Source organism: Acanthisitta chloris, unplaced genomic scaffold, assembly GCF_000695815.1.
Source record: "Acanthisitta chloris isolate BGI_N310 unplaced genomic scaffold, ASM69581v1 scaffold27574, whole genome shotgun sequence".
Classification (NCBI taxonomy): Eukaryota; Metazoa; Chordata; class Aves; order Passeriformes; family Acanthisittidae; genus Acanthisitta; species Acanthisitta chloris.
This window is the reverse complement of record NW_008670263.1, coordinates 20,038-36,287: the sequence shown is the minus strand read 5'-3', so window position 1 is coordinate 36,287 and position 16,250 is coordinate 20,038. Positions and strand designations below refer to the sequence as shown.

Genomic DNA, 16,250 nt, shown 5'->3' with positions numbered 1-16,250 from the left:
TCTCCCTATAACTGAGCAAGCAGGTACCTAAATAAAGACCCACTACTACCTGTGTTTTGAGGGAGTCTTTATTTACTTACAGCTCAGACCACTTAAAATATGTCCCATTAGCAGGAAGGGAGAATCTTCTCTCACAGGAATTTAATATTGTTCAATAGAACTGACCATGCAGAGAAAGGAAAAACCCTACAGGCATCAAAAACTGCATAGCACCAGCCTGGAAAGTTTATTTTAAAAACATGACTACATCCTAGGCTGTTACGTGTCAGCGTTCAGAGCTCTTTAAATAACATCCAACTGGGGTTATGCCCCCACTGTGTCTCAAATCTCTCCAGCCTATTGCTCCTGTTTGACAGCACTGTGCAGCCTGTCCACAACCACAAAGCAACTTTTCCTCCTTAGAAACAGCTGCCAGTGTCAGGGAATAGCATCCAGTGACAGGGAATAGCCTCATGTCCATCAAGGGGGAAGGTGGGTAGGGGGAAAAGCACCTGCACATGCTCAAGACACAAAGCACACCCACCTTGAGCTTGTGCTCCTTCCTGTTGACAATGACAGCAGTGATCTGCTGGTCCATGAAGATGAGGATGGTCACCAGCAGTGCAGGGATGGCTGCTGCCAGGTACACCCACCATGGGTTCCCTCCAAAAGGTGGGACAAACCAACCCCTCTCAGGACTGGTTGGCTTTGAAGGACAGGAAAAAAGAAAGCTTGTATTAGAGGCACAATACAGGAGTGCTGATAGCCCAAAACAAGGTGTATTTTAATGGGGTTACAGGGAGACACTTAGAGGTATATGACAATGTCATCCTTCCTATTAACACCAACAAAAGGTCTCAAGGATGGAGGCAGGATTTAGGAGATAAATCAGCCACCCAAGATGATGTTAACAAAAAGGATACCCTCTGAGTAAATCAGCCCTTCCCAGACTGCTGACTGGTTTCCCATTTTGAGGGCAAATCATTCTATACAGGGCAGGTGGGGGGCAAAGGGAACCTTTTCCATAGGCCACAAAACAAACTGACAAAGACATACCTTGAATTCACTTGGCACAATTAGTTTTGGTGTGTCCACACCTACCAGGGCATCTATTCCACAGAAAATGAAAATGGACAGGATAATGGCAAAGTCACTGATAAGCTTCCGGGCCTGGAACAGAAGTAGATATAACAACAGGAGTTACACCAAGAAACACCATTTTATCCATGCTCTAGTGTCCAGGTGGCAAGACAAGCTCATCATTTCTTCTTCCACAAAGATGCCCACTGTCATCTCTGGTGCCATTTGTGTACATGTATGTGCCTTGGTACTTTGCTGTGCTGTCTGAAAGCCTAAATGGAAGTGTGAAAACAAGACAATGGAAACAGTCACAAACCTCCCTCCAGGAGATGGGAAGACCCAGACCTCCATGACAAACGAGATGCTGTGCACGACTGGCAGAGATTACACTGTTTGCTGTTCTAGTCATAAATCAAGCCGAGCAGACAGGAAAACAAATCAGGCTTCTCAGCTAAATCCCTAAGACAGCAGCTCTCTGGTCACTGGAATATGACAACTTAAAGCTGCCACTGTCCAGACCCCAAAATTTAACTGGGCAGGAGCCACTCTGCTTGTCTGGAACTGTGTGAGCTTTCCAGAGCTGTTGTTCCTTCCAGGCTTCCTGGGTTCACATGGTAACAGATAAATTGAGCTGCATTCCAGCCCGGATGGAATTTGTTTCCTTTTATTAAAAATAATAGCGGTTCAATCGTAACACAGCAGAACAGTAAACATCCATGCAGGATAAATCCCTGTGTGCCAGAATGCCAAAGCCAGGGCCAGTCTCAGGGAGCAGCATGGCTTTGGTACGCACGGAGCACACCAGCTCGCACGTCTGGCATGGGAGCATCACCTGGGGGGACAAAACAAGAGGATACACCTGAGAGATGCCTGTGAGCTTGCAAGTGTTGTCTTCAGCACCTTCAATATCCCTGTGATATTCCCATGACAGATTATGGCTTCTCTTGGCTCTTCTGCTGCCTTCCCTGTGCCCTCCAGAACTGCTGGGAGCCATTCCAGTCATCCCTTGGTTAACCGGTTCCACGTTTTTATCCCAACCAGTGTGACCTGGCTTCCCTGCACAGCATCCCTCCCTGTGTGTGTGACAGCTGCTCCACAAGGAAGGCTTTGCCCTTGGGAAGACTACTAGGAGTCTACTCTAAGTCTAAGGAGTTACTTACAGTGGTGGGAAAATAGCGACTGGTCTTGAATTTCTTCAGGGCCATGGAGCAGGTGTAAGTGCCGAAAAAGAGGATGAAAGACATGAGGGTGATGTCAGGGACATAGTCACAGTTGTTGCCCACGAGCTGTCCCCCGTACTTCAAGCAATCCTTGGCTGTCAGAGCTGACCAGTCAATGGTGGTGTTGTACTGCAGGAGAAAAGGGAATGTTTCCATAAGGCTGTGTGTAAGCTGCTCATGCTGGGACAGGAGCAGTGACAGAGCATCTGGGAGAACAGGGAGGCACAGCGCAGAGGCTAAAAATCATGGAATCAGATTAGCTTGGGTGAGACAATTTTCCTGCTGGTGTCTGACTAAAGAGTTAACTCTGTGTCTTAACTTCCTTCCCCCATGTATGGATCTGACCCATCCAGCTCCACTGCTTTCTCCTCATCATCCCAAGCTCACCACGGGAGTGGCAGTGCCAGACTCCACAGTCCCTGTGGTCCCTGCTCTCCCAAGGGGAACTCACCGAGTCAGTGGAGGAAGAGAGGAGCTCATCGGTTGGCGGCACCGTTGTGCCGTTAAATAATGAGCTATTAACTGCAAGAGAGGAGAGAAGAGGGAACACAGTGAGTGGGGTGCAGGAACAGCCAGGAAGGAGGGCAAATCCCAGTTGTTAAATAATTTCTTGACTCCATCAAGCTGTTCACCACTTCTTTGCTCAAGTAAAGTGAGCCACAAGTCTTATTTCAGAGAGACAAAAAGCCTCAATCATCACTCACTCACAAAATGGAAAGAAAAGGTTAAGTGAAACATAATCCAAACCTAACTGGATGTTTTTGGAGCTCATTGTAAAAAAAAAAAAAAAAACACCACAGAAAACCAGACAGACAATATAATATTTCATGGTTTTCCAGTATTTTTCTAATGATTTCTGGATTAAACTAAATATCCACAGAACACTCCTAATGATTAATTTCAAACTGAAGCACAACCCTAAATATACCCAGAAAAGCAAAATGCATTTCAGTGTCCAGCACAAACACATTTGTTTGAGTCCAATGGAAGGGAAAGACAGAGAGTAACTGAAATGAACAGGACGGGGACCATTTCTTTGAAAGCAGGGGCATCATTCTCTGTGGTGGTGACATGTTTTCCTTTGGTTTCTGTGGCATTAGGAAACACTGACTTGAAATTTCATTTACAAATGGATTTGCTCCTGCAAATGGGCTCATCACCTCCATCCTCACAGCTTATTGAGGTTTAGCACAGATAAATCTGTTTACTTTGCTGTCTGGGGAGCCACAGGTGCCTCAATGGGAAGTGCAGACTTCCAGTTTAGCATTGACCATTCCCATCATCCTAGCTCCAAGAAGGAAACCATCCTGCCACTCCAGTGGACGCAGAACCAGAGCAGCACCCACGTGCTGGCCAAGATCCTGTGTTTAGTAAGGCAAGCAGCTCCCAGGGAAGCTGCTCCCAACACCTGTACAGAGCAGCCAGCAGCTCTTCCTGTTCGACAGGTACACTGAGATAACCTGCAGTTTACTTTGAACTCAGACCAAGTTTCTTACTCACTCCTCATTGTTTCTAGGATCCTAGGAGTGGTCCCTGACTCCCTAATGGTACAGCCAGTGTCCCCCTGTTTGGATCTGAGCTTTGTAACCCTTTGTTCCCGGCTGTGTACCCAGACCTGTGCGTACACTGGCTCTATCTGCTGCACAGCCCACACTGCAGAGATAGGCTGCCCCGTGGATACGTTTCCCTTCCACTCAGTGAGGAATTGTTTGTGCTTTCCCACTTGTCCACACAGCCAGGAGGTGGGAACCACCCATGTTTGGGGAACACCTTGAATAAATCCAGCTCCAGCACTTAACGGGAGTGACCTGAGCTCCATGGCAGTGACCTGAGCTCCACGGCATGGAGTTCTCAGAGGAACACCATTTGGAGCTGACAGCCACAGGGATGCAAAGAGACAAGGGTGCAGAGACAGCTTCTACATGGGTCACGATGCTCTCTGAATGAGTCCCAGAAAGGTTGGCTATACCGACATTCCTGTTGGGATGTGGAGTGAAATTCATCCCTCAAAAAAACTACAATACGATATCTAAAGTCAACTGATAAAGAAGGATTAATCTACCTATTACCTCAGTTGCAGCACAAAAGAAAAAGAGAGCAAATTCCACCTCCTTCCTGCCAACTGGAGAGGTCATGAAACTCTCTCTTACCTGGGTCTAGTGGTTCACAGGCACAAGAGAAATGCGTGATATAGTCCACCTTGAACTGGGAGTTGATGGGATAATGATCTGCCAGCTTGATCATCTTCTTGAAAGCATCATAAATGAAGATGAAGCTGATGAGGGAGGAGAATCCTTCTTCAGTGAAACGGGTGAAGTACTTGACCAGGAAGCTGGCGTCGGTGGCCACGAGGATGAGACACTGGAAGGCTGACCAGAGGCCGATCCAGAGGCGGAACTCCAGGTAGTCAAAGTCATTGTCCCTGCAACAAGACAGGGGTGGCAACAAGGGAAAACATCAGGTTAGGTAAGATCAAGAAATACAAAGCAGATATTATATGGAATGAAGCTGCACTAGGGGAAGTTCAGATTGAACATAAACTTTCTTCATCCAGAGGGTGGTCAGGCTCTGGAACAAGCTCCCCAGGGAAGTGGTCATGGCAACAGAGTTCAAGGAGCATCTGGACAACACTCTTAGCCACATGGCTTAGTTTCAGGTAGTCCTGCCAGGAGCACTGAGTTGGACTTGCTGATCCTTATGGTTCCCTTCCCTCTGGGATATTCTATGCCCTATCACAAACCCCGGTGCTGGGAATGGCAGGCTGTGGAGAACCCTGGAGCCAACTGCATGGTTCCCTCCTGGGAGATTGCTGGCCCCTTGTTTGCTGCTCAAGGCTGCAGTGCAGAGTCCAAACGTGGGCTTTTAGGAGAACACCAGAGCAGATAAGGACCTGCCAGGGAGGTTACTGCCTCTTCTGGGGAAAGGAGCAGGAGGCAGTGGGACTGGCAGGTCCTGCCAGCTGAAGTCCCCTGGAAGCCAGGAGCCCTGACCTGGAAGAGGGGTAAGGAGCAAGTAAGAAGCCAAGTGATTTAGAAAACAAAATAGGGAAAAATAATAATAATGAAGGACCCCAGCGACAGCTCTGAAATATCCAGAGCCCGAGGGGGCAGAGCTGCCATCCAGCTGAAGGCAGCTGGCAGAAGCCCAGGTACACCCTGACTCCACACTTCAGAACTTCAGAAAGTATTAAACTACACTGTGTTGGCTTTTACCCCTCGAATTCCTGCAGCACTTCCGAAGCTGACAGAGCAAATGGAAAAGCACTCTGTCCTGCAGCACCGACCCGCTGTGCTGGCACCGCGGGGCACCCAGGGCCAGACGCGTGTCTGGATCCATGAGCGGTTTTTAGGGACCTCTCCATACTCACACACACACACAGTCACACTTTAAATCAGTCAGCAGATGGCAAGTCTTTCTAATCTTGCTCCCAGCAGGGAACAGAGTGTTGTGAATATGAACAACCACAAATGCATTACTGAAAAATCACAGTGCTTGGCTCCAATTTCCCTGTGAGAAAGGCTCCCTTGAAATCTGCCTTTCTGCTCCAGCAGGTTGTTAGGACAATGCCTTTTACAACCTCCATCTCCTCCTCAGGTTATAAATAACCACCTTCTCCTTCCCAAATCCATACAAAGTGCTTTTCCATCTTGCTTTTTCCCTACTGTGTGCTGCACCTGGGCTTTGCCCTGCCTGCCAGGTGCCAAGAGTGTAGCATGGCCACTCCTGACTCCATTCATTTATTCCAAAGGAAGAAAAGAAAGGTGCCTCCCTCTTGCTCTGCTGGGGAGTTCTCACCCTTCAGCAACTTCCAGTTTCCCTCCTTGGGATAATCTAATTTTCCATCTATTTTTCCTAGTCCCCATTCCTCCCTACGTGTAGGAACACAAGGCCTGCACAACCTGCAATGCCATGAATATGGGCTGTAAGTGATTTGGGGTAAATTCTGTGTGACTTAAAATCAGCTCCTTGCAAAACATAGGCCAAAGGATCAGCAGCCCTGCAAATAAAATAATCAGTGCTGATTCCTTAAGGGATTCTCAGTGTATCTTCCTGGTATTGCAGATGTGGGAATGTTGAATGAGCTCACCTAACAAAACAGGCTCCCTTTGGCTCCAGGTGTCAGCTATTGACAATGTGGAGGGAGCAGAACCCCTGTATGACAGTTAAATGGAAAAAAACCAAGAGCCTTTAATGCAGGAAAGCTCCACCATGGAATTCTCGGGGCTGTTTCTATCACAGGCACTTCTGCTTTCATAAATAACAGTGATTATTTCAAATGAGTAAAGATTTAAAGGACAAATTTGTGTCAACCTTGAGACCTATGGGATATGGTTAGTGAAGAGCTGGCTTCATTTCTTTGCTCTCATGGGAAACCCAAAGCAGCCAGGGAAGCACAGCACACTGTAACTAGAGCAAATTCCTCATGGAGGACAGAAGTGGCTGAAGATTTCTTTCCAGGAGGGCCCTGGGAGACAGGCAGCCACACACTGGGCAGCGCCCTGGGACATACATGCCAGGAAAATCCCTGATGTGATTGCGCTGGATCTCCACAAGGAACAACGAGACATTTCATTTGGTGCACTAAATCCCCTCCTTCCCCACCGCCAGCCATCTCATCCCCTGACTGGGATTTCATTAGTGTGGGACATTCCTCCCCTCCACCCTCTCCCCTCCATGTACTCACTTGCTGAAGTTAAAGAGTAGTCGCTCAAAGACCAGGACGGGTCCTGTGCTGCTCAGAATGGTCAGGGGCTGACCAGCCAGAAGGCAAAATATCGCGCCGGTGACGGCTGTGCCCAGGAAGCTCTCCAACACGCCCTAACGGAGACACGGGACAGGAGTCAGTCCTGATGGAGAGCCCTTTCTAAATGTGACTAGTCACAGTTCTGTTGGAGAACCTTTTCTAAATGAGTAGATTCATCCATGACCTGCTATGTGTTGATACACCCATTGGCCAAGGGAAGACCATCCTCTGCCTCTCATGCAGCTCACACCTAGATGTGTTGGTCCACACAATCCACAGTTACTCAGAATAACCATCAAACCCCCTTGGATTTCTGAGTTCCGCAGGTTAATAACACTATACACTGTATTTTGTATTTGACAAGGGCAGGAGGGTGTTTTTAAGGACCACTTAAAAGATTTGAGAACTTCTAGAACATCCAAGGCCAGGGCTTGGAGCTACCTGGTCTAGAGAAAGGTATCCCTGCCTGTGGCAGGGTGGTTGGAACCAGATGATCTTTGTGGTTCCTTCCAACCCAAATCATTCTATCATTCTAAAATCTCCCAAGACTTTGACAGTAAAAAGACACATCTGCAGGATTCCTCAAGCACCAAGGCAGACTGTGGCTACAGGACAGCATCAACATCCTCCAGAACAACAGAGGGTGAGATATTTTCTCTCTCCAACTGAGCAGACACTTTGTAGACAAACAATCTGCCTCTCCTTCAAGTAGCTGATTTAGTTAGTAAGACACAAACCAAACAAGGCTACTTCATCTAGCAGCCACGTGTTGGGACCCAGCTTCATCAGATGTCACCAGCTAGTCATAAATTCCGTATTTGATTTGCTCTATAATTACTTTTGGCATGTGTGGCCGAACAGCTCAGCTGGAGAAGGACAAAAGAGCATGCTTGATGCATTCTTGGATTTTCATGTCCAGCTATAGCCGGACAACATCTGCTTTTAAAGTGCAAGATGAGGATGAAATATAAATGGCACTAAAATGTGATTATTGACCAAGCCTGCAGCCTTCTACGAACATGGCAGAATGTGCTGAGCTTACACTAGCTTCTGAACTATTTACACTTGACTGAGCTTTAAAGGAACAACAAGAGCATCAGCATCTACTGAATAGGACGTGCAGCCGTCAGCATCACCCTCTCCAGGAATATGTTCCCAAATCCCGGCGTGGATTTAATCAGCAGCCTCGTTAATGCCACACGTGCCGAGCAGCCAGCAATTAATGGCACGTGCAGATCCTCCTTCCTACCCCTGACACACTGCAGGGAAGAGGCTGCAGTTTTCTTGACTTATCAGGGGTCATACAAACAATGTAGATTCAGTTTTGTGGCTCTCTTCCTTGGAAAGACACACATTAGTGTTTACATTGAGGAAAGCAATATTTGCTGGCTGCCTTTGGGGGACTTGTGAGGATGAGCCGAATGCTCCCGGGAAGAGGAACGGCATCCGCACAGCTGATCCCCTCTGCTCCTCCTGCATTACTCATGGAGAGAGCCCTCGCAGCCAGAGCATCTGGAATCTCTTTTCCCTGCATTCTTCCACGTGTCTGTAGCTAAGAATAGTGTCTTTTCTCAGAAACAGAAAACTCAGGGGTGAGCAGTGAAGGAAGAGCTGGCCAGAGCAGCTCCTGGGTCATGCTCAGTGCCTGCCCCAGCAGCAGCCACACCACTGTCTACAACAAACCAGAGGCATGAACAGTGAGTGATGTGGGAGCACCCAAAATACTGCGTTGGATTTTGCTACTTGACATTAAATGTTCATGGGGTACAAAGGTAACTTCAGAAGAGACTTTTAGCCACAGTAAAGTGATTCTAAATTTGCACTGAATTTGAAGTGAGGTAACATTTCCTCTTTCTCCTCCTAATTTACAGACAGCACCTTGTGCAGGTGCAGAGTAGACAGACTTTGCTCTGCTGCCCAGTGACAGCCCAGGGATGTTCACTGGTGTGTCCTGGAGGCCTCTCCATTCCCAACTTCCATGAGTCTCAGAAGAGGCAAACTCTGTACAGGGGAGAGGGAACACTCCACCAGCTGCTGGATCTTCTTCTAGTGTGTAATTCCTCACAGGGAAGTGCAGAGTTCCAGAGAGGTGCCCTCCTTTCCTATGTTTGGCTTATTTAAACCTGTCCAAATTAACAATTCAGTCACTTACAGTATGAGCTGAATTATTGTTAGAAGATTCCACGTGGCTGCACTGAATCTATCTAAATACAAACCTCCTATTTTCCCCATTACTCCATTAACATGAAGCATCTACAGAACAGTTAATACAGAATCCATTTTCTTTAGCCTGATCCATCCTTTCACATCCCTGTTCTTGCCTTGCATGCTGATCCAGCCTGTCCATGGCTATGCAAGCTGGTTCTCAGGATCTGACCTCCCAGCACTGCAAAATACACCTCCCTAAAGACCTGACATTTCTCTCTTGTGTCACATCTCCTGATTTACTCCTTTCCTAGGAATTTTAGGATTTTCTTTTCACCAGTGGCAGAATCCCAGGGATTGTGGGAGTCAGGCAGAGGATTCAGATGTGGAAAGTGCATCAGTCCAGGACTGAACCAGTACAACCGAGAGCAGAGCAGAGGAACTTCTCTACATAGGAGCAAAGACCTCCATCTCCTGGGCTGCTTTTAATCACTACTTAAGGTAACTGCTGTACAGATTTGCCAAAGGGCAGCAAAGAAAGCAGTGAAACCCCAGGATTCCTCCACTATTGCAGCCAGAATTCCAGCTCTGTTGGTGCCCAATCACTGCTCTGACCAGAGAGCACAAGACAAATACTGTTTGTTGTTTCTGGAAGCTGTTGCTGACCTGCATGTTCTCTGTAGCATCCCCAAGCAATCCCCCAAAGGTGATGGCATTGGTGACAGTGGCCAGGTAGATGAAGAGGATGGCTGAGAGGGCCTGGATGTTTAAAGCATCGTAGAAGTCGCTGGCAAAGAACGGTGCTTTCCTCTTTATGTCTTTGATCAAACCTCCACAGAACCTGCAAGGACAAGCAAGAGGAGACTCTTGGAAAATGCCTCACAGTGAAAGTCACTACAATAAGTCATCAGAGACACTGCCAGCAATGAAGTGCTATCTGCAGGGAGTGAGATCATCACATTACAGAGAGTCTTATCGCAGCTGTGGATGTCCAGGGATATCAGCAATAATGTTGTAAAGATAATATCTTCAACATGTGATGCAGCTGGAAAGAGACAAGTTTCAGGAACACAAGCCCTGCTTCTGCTGGAACAGACCACTGCCCTTTGCAGTGCGGGAAGCTCATCTCTTGTGTTTTTTCCCCTCAGCTATATTAGTTGATGCAATAAAATAGATTAACCCTAGTCTAAATCCCTGCCTAAATTTCTCCACATGGCAGACACCATGGCTAGGGGAGCCAAACAATCTGCTACATGGAAAAATGCATCAAACTGTTCACTAGCAAAAGAACCAGAAGTAAAAATGCAAGTGAAATCATCTTGGAGAGCAAGAGAGCTCCCCTTGCAGACCTCTCTTGACAGGCCAGTATTTAACTCTGATAAACTCCACGTGGCTCTGACACTGCCAGCATGAAAAACATTGCTGTTGAGCCTCTTGTTCTGCTGTACACAGCTCCACACTCACACCAGAACTGCTCAGACACTGTGGCACACAGGCATATGTCACCTTCTGACCCCAAACCAGGATATTCCACTGCCATGTACACACCAGTGTGGAATTTCTGACTTTTCTCCTAGATATTGTACTAGAACTTAAAAAGAAGATACAGAGTGGAAGGGAGGGCACAAAGCCACCATGAACCTCTGTGTGCTGACCTTGAAACCCTGAGCACACTGTTTTATGGCCACCTGAGCTGCATTCCCACTCCAGTGGACTTTCACGTGGCACAAAGCAGAGTAATAAAGCATAGACCAGGGCCTGGGGCTCTGTTACCTTTTGTGTTTCTATCCCATAAAAGCTTTCATCTGTGCAATCCAATGGCAACAGCAATGTCTGGAAAGGGAATGTGTCTGCTTTTGGCTAAAGCACTTCCAGCAATCCAAATGGAAACTGGGGCTGTACCTGCCACGTTTACATCCTTCAGGGTTTGTCCGACTTCACAGGCTCTCAATGTTCAGCACCTACCCTGGGTGTTCTTTGCTTTTTAATCACTTTTTATTCACTTAATGAGCATCTTGTTTAAGACATGCTGTAATTTGCTGAGGCTGGATGTTCAGAACCCTTCAGACAGCCTCAAGCCAGGCACTAAAAACACTCCAGGACATGTTTTGGGGTCACAGGTCAACCTGTACAGGTGGTATGTCAGGGTGGGAAGCAGAAAGGGAGGAATGTTTGGGCAAGGGAAGTGTTGCCACCCTGCTGAGGTCACCCCAGGTGTGTCACTGACCTGCCCGTCCGCTGCAGCTCCTCGCAGTCCCCGTGGCCCCCACCACCATGTCCTCCATCATGAGGGGTGTCTCCATTCATCTGGAGGTTTTCTCCACCTGAGTACATGTTTTTCCTAGAGAAGAACACAGCATGTCAGAAGGACCAAGCAAAACTCTGAAGAGTCTGGGCGACCACCAGGTATGCCACTACGTGCCTACAACACTCCAAAAGGTACAGAATTTTTCAGGAATATCCTCCCTCCAGCTACAAAGGAAGACCTGAAAATATCTCCAGGACTTTCTAAGTACCATCAAACAGCTGCAGGACACTCAATACACCTGGTGGACCCAAAGCACCATCTCTTCCCATCACCTGTTCAGACCTGACACCCACAGAGCCTCTCTCCTGCTAGTACCTCTTATCTGAAGAAGGGAGAGACTTGGGGGGCTCTATCCTAATGGCTGGATCCCATTCCCCAGGGGGGAGCACAATGACTTCATCCAGAAACTCATCAATGCCTGCAATCAGGTCCTGCCGGTCCTTGGCTTTATAGGCAATGTCATGGAATACCTGCAAGGAAAAGAGAGACTCCATGTGGAAAAGGTTTGCATTTTCTGTGGCCCTGACTCCAGAGGCAGCTGCTGAGTTTTATTCTACAAAACCAACTTAATTCCTACTAAAAAAAACCCTCTGAAGAAGTATCATGACTCTTGGCATCAAGAGGTGTAACCCTCAGAAAGTCTCTTCCTTTGGCTGGATAATGACAGAGATAATCCTAATTGTAAGCAAAACATACATTTCTGAGCTTTAAAGATGTCACTAAAGCAATTATCTATTTCTTTTATCAAAAAAAGAGAATTTTCCTCTACATAAGGAGATTCAGTTACACTTTAAGACAGTAATACAAAGGCACCTGCTTTGCTCAATCACACCTAGGTTCATTTTCAACCCTGTGACATAGAAATGATGACAATATTGACTCAAAAATAACAACATAAACTAGTTTTAGGGAAAGGCCTGGTATTATTGATGAAGAATAATGAGAGAAGTGGGGAAAAAGAGCACTAATGCTGAATTTCATAGGAGTCTTTCAGCCTATGTGGAAAGGAGGTGAATCAGTGCACACGACAGACCAGGCAGTGGTAGGAAGGGACCGTGGGGCTGTGGAAACCAGACCAGTGAGTGACAGAAACCAGAGGAGCTGAGAGCAGACAAGCTGTAATTAAGGGACTGTACGAGAGCAAAACAACGCCAAGAACCAAAGATAATGTGAATCAGCCCTCGGCACACAGAGCCCAAGGGACGCCGGACCAGAGGAGCTGCAAATGAATGCTGAAAGCCAAGTCATCCCAGAGAGGTGTGGGATGAGCAGGGAATGGCCAGCTGCTCCTGGATAATATACAAGCCAGAGTGAAGACATGGTCAGGATACTGTGCCACACACAGCAGCATGTCCTGGGGGCAACCAGTGCTGTGGTGACTACCTGGAGCATGGCTGAGGGACACTGGGGTGGGACGAGATTAATTCCACAATTAATTCACAGTTGATTTGCAAGAGTGATTGCTAGCAGGAAATGCACACCACGGACAAACCCTTCCTCTGGTCATGCTTAGCCCCAGGCAATGATTATGTCAACAGATGGAATTAGGAGGGAACATTAGGATATTTCAGCTTTATGGGAATGCCTATTCCTGTTGACCAGGAGGAGGAAAGGACATAGTTATTTGGAAGAACCCATTTCCCATGGGAGATGCTAAGACACCTACCTCATCCGACATTAGCGTGGCGATGGCTCGGCCGATCTCGTGATAGGACTTTGCTTTGCCCTTTGGTCCCAGCAGAATGAAGAGGAACCTGACAAAACCAGGAGATTGCTCCCATTCAGGATGGCAAAATGGATTGCTTATTACTTATATAACATCCAGACAGAAATTTGACTTTAAAAAGTTGTGGTCCTTGGTAGAGATCCAGAGGCTGCCAGTGGCTTCCAGATAACTTGGGAGTAGAGGTGACACCCACAACTCATCATGCCCTGTGCACCACAGAAAGTCCATCCACCTCTGTGGGGACTGGACTCATAGAATCACAGAATAGTTTGGGTTAGAAAGGACCCTAAAGGCCATCTAGTTCCAGCTTCTGCCCAGGGCAAGAACACCTCCCAATAGCCCAGGTTGCTCCAAGCCTCATCCAACCTGGCCTTGGATACTTCATTTCTTACATGCTCTCTTGGGGCAGCAATTCCAACCATGTCACTGCTGATGACTTTGAAAAGCACCATGTTACAAAACCTTTGTCAGTGCAAACATATGGATGAAATAACCTCACCAGAAGTTCCTCTCTCCTTCCAAGAACTGGATTAAGTACTGTTTTAGCTCTATAAATCAAAATATCATGAGGTACTAACTCAAATGCCTTATGAGGAGTACTATACCCAAACAAGTACTTTCTATGCCAAAAATCTAGAGCCCTGGAAACAAAAAGGGCAGTAAGTTAGTAGGACAGGGTCCATAAATACATACTGATTGGCATTACTACATAACACTTCTTAAATGAGTTTTTCACAAGGCCCTCAAGTGTTTTACTTGAGGTTCACATGGAGGTGAGCAAGCCACACACACCTAGGTCATGTCCTCTGCTCTCCTCCCACCTCCTGGAACCTTCCCTGTTTCACCAGTTAGTATAAAACAACATTCAAGACAAACTGTTCCTCAGCCAACTCTTTCCAAACTCCAGGATGCAAATTAGCTAAAATACATTAATTTAAAGAAGAGATTCATAACTTCAGGTTCCATCTATCACTGAGCACAAAGTCTCTTGGAAGCAGTGACAAAATCCAATGCGTTTCTCCCAACGCATTCCCAAACCCACACAGAAGATCTAATGTAGCACCACAGCAATAGGGTCTACAAGCCCAGTAACCTTGGATTAGGGAGCTGACACCCTGCTATGGTCATAGCAGAAGACAAGGTCATCCTGTGTCCCATCCCCTTGCCCCTGTCCCCAAAATAAGAAACAAAAAGAGGAAGAGCAACTAAACCAAGATTCCAGTCCAACCTGCTCATCCAAGCCTGTCTGAAGCCTTGAACAAGAGCAACAGTTCCATAAGAGTTAAAGGCACCTGCACAAAGGAATCTCAGCCAAGTCCTGGAGAAAAGATGCCATTTGCAGTGAACAGCTTCAGCCAGAAGGTCGGGGGGAGAACCTGACTGCTGGCTCTCCACATGTTTCCCAGGTGACCTTTGGGCAAGTTACTTCAGTTGAGACCTGCAGACACAGGTCTTTCCCAGCGCTACACACTGTGCAAGCCTGTGCAGCTTATCTCCATAAAACATCTCCCCCTTGCTCACTCCTCACCTTGTTTGCCAGCATCAGTGCATGAACCAGCAGCCTTGAACACACCATTCATTGCACATTTCTCTGCTGAAAACACAAAGCTCCATCTCTTGCATTGTCCAGAGGAGCAGCAGCCATGCCTAAGCCATGCTGCAAGCTCAGGGATTCCCTAAACGAGGAGTTCAAGTGCTGTGGGATTAAATCCAACATGAGAAAACCAAAGGCCTTAAAGGTTTATTTTCAATCTGACAAGTAAAAGAAAACTCAGCACAGGAAAGTCTGGGATCTCTGTATCACAATTGCATATCCCTGATTTTTTCCCTAGGGCTGTATGAAAATACCTTGCTGAGATAATTTTCCTGGGGTGTTTGTCAGATCTTGCTGGTTTCCTATAAGTAAAAATTTACTTTAAGTAAAAAGACTAACTATTTAACAAGGAAGTGTGATGGAAAAAATACAGAGAAAATTTATGGATCCAAGGAAGGGGCCCTTCTACATGGACAATCTGGCTAGGAATGCTTTCTACCTTCTCCTCTTCCTCCAGCTCCACAGGAGGGCTTTCCCCATCCCTCTGCCACTGATCCATTAAGCCCTGTGACCATCACCTCTTCAGGGCAAGGCACTTTGCTGGCTTCTGGAATGTGACTCTGCCCCTCTGCTCCACTCAGGTGAGACCTCACCTGCAGTGCTGCCTCCAGCTCTGGGGCACCAACACAAGAAGGACCTGGAGCTGTTAGAGTGAGTCCAGAGAAGGCCATGGAGATGGTCTGAGGGCTGGAGCATCTCTGCTACTGAGAGAGCTGTGGGTGTTCAGCCTGGAGAAGGGAAGCTCCAGGGAGACCTTAGAGCCTTTCCAGTGCCTAAAGGGGCTCCAAGAGAGCTGCAGAGGGGCTTAGGACAAGGGATGGAGTGACAGGACAATGGGGAATGGCTTCACACTGCCAGAGGGTAAGGCTAGATGGGACATTGGAAAGAAATTCTTCCCTGTGAGTGTTATGAGACACTGGCACAGGCTGCCCAGAGAAGCTGTGGCTGCTCCTTTCCTGGAAGTGTTCAAGGCCAGGCTGGATGGGGCTTGAAGCAAAATTGATTTAGTGGAAAGTGCCCCTGCCCAGGGAAGAGGAGCTGGAAGTGGATAGTCTTTGAGGTTCTTTCCAACCCAACCATAGCAGATGTTCACCTAACACAGCACACAGGGACTCGACTGCCATGCAGAGGTACTTCCAGCAGTATCCCCAGCCCTGTGCCAACACCTGGGTGTTTAACTCCCTCTTGCCCCACCTAAAACCAACCTGCTGCTTTCTCCAGACACAGACAGACACAGGCCACACTGGACCTGGGCGACCTCACTCCTGCAGCAGCCCAGAGCGTTTGAACATCAGCTCACACGTCTCTTGAAGCCCCAGGAGGCTGTGCCATGCCCAGCTTGGATGGCACCGACAATTTCACCAGGAAATGGATGATTTAACAAACTAAAAGGAGAAGACCTATGGGAGAGCAGGGTGGGCATGCCAGAGGCTCCAGCTCCAGCATCCTGCGGA

The 16,250-nt window shown here is 47.5% G+C and overlaps 1 protein-coding gene across 1 annotated transcript in view; it reads right to left on the bottom strand.

The window, feature by feature from the left end:
• Nucleotides 1–523: 523 nt before the first annotated feature.
• SLC4A4 (solute carrier family 4 (sodium bicarbonate cotransporter), member 4) overlaps nucleotides 524–16,250 on the bottom strand; it is a gene marked incomplete at both ends in the record, with an annotated part of 34,469 nt that continues 18,742 nt past the window's right edge. The window contains 10 exons of the mRNA XM_009073626.1: nucleotides 524–685; nucleotides 1,036–1,149; nucleotides 2,220–2,408; nucleotides 2,731–2,801; nucleotides 4,430–4,701; nucleotides 6,964–7,097; nucleotides 9,835–10,009; nucleotides 11,396–11,509; nucleotides 11,792–11,946; nucleotides 13,143–13,230. Of these exons, the coding sequence (XP_009071874.1) occupies nucleotides 524–685; nucleotides 1,036–1,149; nucleotides 2,220–2,408; nucleotides 2,731–2,801; nucleotides 4,430–4,701; nucleotides 6,964–7,097; nucleotides 9,835–10,009; nucleotides 11,396–11,509; nucleotides 11,792–11,946; nucleotides 13,143–13,230 (1,474 nt within the window). The remainder of the gene's footprint in view (nucleotides 686–1,035; nucleotides 1,150–2,219; nucleotides 2,409–2,730; nucleotides 2,802–4,429; nucleotides 4,702–6,963; nucleotides 7,098–9,834; nucleotides 10,010–11,395; nucleotides 11,510–11,791; nucleotides 11,947–13,142; nucleotides 13,231–16,250) is intronic.